Here is a 5,298-nt window from a genome sequence, read left to right as displayed (position 1 = left end):
GGGGGGGGGTTGTTTGTTTGTCTGTTTGTTTCTTAGGTCTTTCTGACATGTCTCACAATTTCACCAGTCAGCTTATACATGTGTCTTCAAAGACACAATTATCTACTTCTTGGCCCTAGTCCTTTTGCAAAAAGAAGCCCTAGCCTTAAATTGGGACCCTGAGAGTTTATTCTTTGGTGATTCCATTTTGCTCTGTCACTTAGGTTTCTCCCACCTCGATGTAATGCTCGTGGAATGCTATGACCCAAAAGGTGACCAGTGGAATATTCTCCAGACTCCCATTTTGGAGGGTCGCAGTGGTCCTGGCTGTGCAGTGCTAGATGACAGCATTTACCTTGTGGGAGGCTACAGCTGGAGTATGGTAAGTGTCCACATTCACCTCCTCCTTTTTATTTGTGCTTCCTTTTTGTTTCTCTCCAAATGTGTTACCACCCACACAAGTACCTTTTAAGAGTAACATGTTTATATGCACGCAGTAAATTGCTTTAAGCTGTAAAATAAACTCAGTGCGGTCGCTGTAGAACTGTCTTGCTATCTGGTCAATTGTATCCAGTAGCTCTCTGCTTCCCTCCCACCCCCATGCTCTCCAACTAAAAGTCAGACCGAAGTGGATTTTACAAACGTTCTATTAAAACTGTTTGACTGGGAGAGTGAAAAGTTTCTGACCAGCTAAGCATAAAAAATGGAAATTAATTGTTCAGTTACCCACAAATTCTATTTAGGATTATGTAATTTGCCATTGCTTTCCACTTTCCCCTCGCTTTATGATGAAAATTTCTAAACATACACAGAAACTGAGGGCTCAGTGGGCCCTTGTTAACGCACCATCCAACTTTGACATCCATCAGTGCTTTGCAGTACTTACTTCATCTATCCTCCCTTTGAAAAATTTTGGTTGAAGCAATTTGAAGCAAATTCTAGACATGTTATTTCACCCTAAATGCTTCAGTATTTCTCTAAAAAAAAAATCACTTGTTTATGTAAACACACTATCATTATCACACTCAGTAAAATTAACAATAATTCCTTTATATGCAATCCATTTTCAAGTTTATCCCATTGACTTGAATAAAAATGTATTTTTCAAATTGATATGTTCAAATCAGGATCCAAGAAGTCTCACTTGGGGGCTTCCCTGGTGGTGCAGTGGTTGAGAGTCTGCCTGCTGATGCAGGGGACACGGGTTCGTGCCCCGGTCCGGGAAGATCCCACGTGCCACGGAGCAGCTGGGCCCGTGAACCATGGCCGCTGGGCCTGTGCATCCGGAGCCTGTGCTCCGCAACGGGAGAGGCCACAATAATGAGAGGTCCCCAAAAAAAAAAAAAAAAAAAAAAAAAAAGTCTCACTTGTATTTGGTTATTATATCTCTTACAATCTGGAGGATTACTCCTGCCCCTCTTCCTGTCCCATGCCATTGTCTTGTTGAAAAAGCAAGGTCAGTTATCTTATAGAATATCTGATACTCTCGAATTGCCTAATGATTTCCTATGTTGTCATTTAAAAATAGTCCTCTGTCTCCCTATTTCCTATAGACTGGAAGCTAGAGATAAGGACTTAAGTTCAGCTTTTCTCTGTTTTAAATTTTTTTGTTATTTATGTACCATTTATTTATTTATCTATTTATTTATTTGTCTATTTATTTATTTTAGCGAGAACACGTAAGGAGGTGGCTGTGTAATTCAAATAACATCACATCAGAAGACACATAGGGTCTAATGGTCTACACAGTCACTTTTTAAATGATGACCGTTCCTATATTTTCCTATTTATGTGTGTTGGTTTTATAAGATTAATTTGGGATTTTAATAATATTTTTGCATCCAACAAGATTGTTATATAAAGTTTGGAGGAGCTTTAAAAAGCTATTAGTTATTTGGAAGTGAATGTGTATTGACATATATCACTAGATATTGGTACATGTGCTCTTTCGCTAGTGGAAATTGATAGCTGCAAGAGTATGTATGTTTAGAACCAGACACCAGGAATACACTTTCAGAAAACGATTATGTTGGTTGGGATTTTTGTTTGTTTCTTGCCTATGGTAAAAACAAAGCTGCTTTGGTTTAGGAAGGGAAATATTATACAAGCACTAGCCTCAGAGGTTGACAAAGGAGACAAGATTAAAGACGTTTTTTATTTCTCATGTGGCCTTTTCAAAATAAATAAGTCAATGTGTGAAGAAGTTGGCACGTCTTCATTTCCAGTTTATTTTAAACTGGTTTTGAACCCCATCTCTGATTCTCTATAGTAGTAAGATAAAAATGGAAAAGTGAGGTGACAATCTAAAATCCAATTTATTTCTTTTATTTGAATATTTAAGATAGGGCTTCCCTGGTGGCGCAGTGGTTGAGAGTCCGCCTGCCGATGCAGGGGACACGGGTTCGTGCCCCGGTCCGGGAAGATCCCACATGCCGTGGATCGGCTGGGCCCGTGAGTCATGGCCGCTGAGGCTGCGCGTCCGGAGCCTGTGCTCCGCAACGGGAGAGGCCACAACAGTGAGAGGCCCGTGTACCAAAAAAAAAAAAAAAAAAAAAAACAGAATATAAAATAAATTTTTTTAAACTTAAACCAGAGGGATAATTTCCAACTTGAGGTAAGTTATCATAAGGGATTTATAAATCATCTAGGGTGTTGTAGGTGCTTGACTTTTATTATTAGCCACACACCCATACAAAAGACCAGATTTTGAAATCTTGCCAATCCCAAATTTTTCCTTAGAGTACAATGGTTTAAGATCCATTGCTTTCATTTGGAATTTTTTTAGCAAGAGCAGAGAAAAAATATTGTCTTCTTAATGTAAATGTGATAAATAAGCTTGCTGTGGCAATTCTCTAAAGGCTCTCTGCTCTGCCATTCCAGGGAGCCTACAAGTCATCTACAATATGCTATTGTCCAGAAAAAGGCAGCTGGACAGAACTTGAAGGAGACGTAGCAGAACCACTGGCAGGCCCAGCCTGTGCAACAGTTATCCTGCCTGCCTGTGTACCTTACAACAAATAACACCAGGAAACCCTGGAATGAACAGTATCGCATTCTAGGAAGCAATGACAGGTGACATCCCTATTATAATAGGAACAATACATCCTAATGGTACAACTGCCGAAACTCCATTCTTGGTTTCTGATGATTTACAAGAAGCTACAAAAGAAAAGGACCTGTCCTTGAACAGGTACTCTGTCTGTAACTCGGATTACACCGAACTTCCTGTGGTGATAGACTCTTCCATTTCAAACTGGTTTTAACTTGTCCCAGCTTTATAAAAACTCCTCACATGGATCTCAACTTTCAAAAGGAGAAAGATAAAATACAGGAGAGTGCCCCCCAGAGAGACCTAAGATCAGTATTGTGCATTGTAGTCTACCTGCATGTGATCTATGTTGAAGTTTTGGGGATATTGTGTTCATGAATGATTCAAAATTTGACCCACCAAAATACTCACACTGCATTACAGAAATTGCCACTTGATTCTGTATTCCTAACCTGTGGCGACTTCACAGATTCCGTAGGCAACACAGTTATAGAAAATCATAGAAGATTAAAGAGGAACATTTTTGTTTCCATATAACTTCATTTCATATACCTTTTGCCCCTTACAGCACCTCGTGGGAATGTAGAAGAGGAAGATATTGGCTCTTGTAGCAATTGCTTTCTGCCCTGTAGGTTCCAGGCTAGCCAGAGTCATAATTTCTGTGTCCTCAGTTTTATCCGAAAGATTAAGACAAAATACGGTGTGTCACCATTCAGTTTATAGAGGCTCACGCTTTCTCATTTGGAGCAGCATATTAAGTCATGAATACACCTGGTCTTTGCTTCGAAAATATAGGACTGACAAAGACAGTCATGCAATATTGAATAGTCTGTAAATAGCACATCTGGCCCAAACTTAACCCCTAATGAAAACTGAGAGATTGCTTTCGGAAATTCAGGGACGAAAAGACAGATTTCTCTTAAGAACTGTCCCCTTTTCTCTCTGTCCCTAAAACACACAACTTGAAGAGCCTCAGGAGCAAACCGTAGCTCCTAACAAAATACCTCCCCCTCTTCCTCACCTTCGGCTCTAAAAAAAGCTCTAGATGTGGCTCTAGAAAAGCCCATGATGGACCCTCCTTCTTTCCCGCAACTCATCACATTTCTTTGTTATCACCAGAGACACCTGGGCTCAGTTAAGCGAGCAATAGCTAGCTGTCTTGAGAAGCATGAGGAATTTAAGAGCAGAAGGTCAGGAGAGCATGAGACAGTGTCCATGCGGCCCATCAAAAGAGAAAAACTAGCAGGAACACGGATTTGCTTTTCAAGCTCTTCAGAGCTGGCACAACAATAGTTAGGAATAAATCAAAGCCTAAAATATTTTGTGAATCACCCAGAGATGTTGTTGAATCCCGCCACAAGTGTGTCTTTCAAAAACAATCTCACAGGGAAGCCACAGATTAAAAATGTCTTGGTGATAAGTTTTCACCGTGGAGCATGTCCAGATGGATGGGTGTACTAGAATCCAATGCCGTTTCTACAGTAAAGTGCAATCTTTGTTGTTTTTGTATTTATTTGTATGTTCAGATCCAAAGGATCCGTTGTAAAAAAATATATATAAATATATATATATCCAGTGCAATCAACTTTCATTTCTTTTTTCCTTGATCGCATATGAGTATATAGAAAAAAAAAAGTTACAGTACTTTGTGAGAAAATCCCATCTGACGTCATGAGGAATACAAGGTCTCCTTCAAAACCTTTTATCGTCAACGGTCCCCATTTCTTCTGAAAGTCACCATTTATACAAGGGTATTTGCTTTCCTTGGACTTGTTCATTTAATTTTTATTTCTAGCCAAAATAAATAAAAGCATTTATGAGAACTATAAGTAAAGCTTTCTGTATTTCAGAAAGGCACAAACTATTAGAAAGTGAAAAGTGAATAAATAAGTCACAGAGAATGTAAATTTTGTACAGTATTAGAATGTGTAAATGAAGCTTGCTTGGAAGGGGAAAACTTTAAATAAAAACTTTATGTACTAATTCAACTGTCTCTCTTATTCTGACTTATAAAGCATGTGTATAAATCTACACATTAACTTGTTTGAAGGTTTGTAACAGGTAAATGCATAAATATTTTTATTCTGCAGATATACTTTACAAGTTTATTTAGCTTCCTGGCAGTATGCAGTATGTATGTAGTACGAACAATGTGAAAAATTACGGAATGTTTCATAGAAAAGTGTTGTGAGTTAAAAATCATTAATTGAATCTGGTTTTTCCACTGTAAGAGTGTTGCAATGAGGCATACTTAAGATCTGATAACCAAG

At 38.7% G+C, this 5,298-nt stretch overlaps 1 protein-coding gene across 1 annotated transcript in view; it reads left to right on the top strand.

Moving 5' to 3' along the window:
- KLHL14 (kelch like family member 14) overlaps positions 1 to 5,012 on the top strand; it is a 102,501-nt gene extending 97,489 nt beyond the window's left edge. Inside the window, exons 8-9 of the mRNA XM_024757963.1 lie at positions 204 to 361; positions 2,860 to 5,012. Of these exons, the coding sequence (XP_024613731.1) occupies positions 204 to 361; positions 2,860 to 3,000 (299 nt within the window). The 3' untranslated portion in view covers positions 3,001 to 5,012. The remainder of the gene's footprint in view (positions 1 to 203; positions 362 to 2,859) is intronic.
- The last annotated feature ends 286 nt before the right edge of the window (positions 5,013 to 5,298 follow it).

The sequence above is a fragment of the Neophocaena asiaeorientalis genome, unplaced genomic scaffold (genome assembly GCF_003031525.2).
Source record: "Neophocaena asiaeorientalis asiaeorientalis breed wild unplaced genomic scaffold, Neophocaena_asiaeorientalis_V1.1 scaffold126, whole genome shotgun sequence".
NCBI classification, from domain to species: Eukaryota; Metazoa; Chordata; class Mammalia; order Artiodactyla; family Phocoenidae; genus Neophocaena; species Neophocaena asiaeorientalis.
Note: the sequence above shows the minus strand (reverse complement) of the source record. Positions and strands in the feature narration are given on the sequence as shown.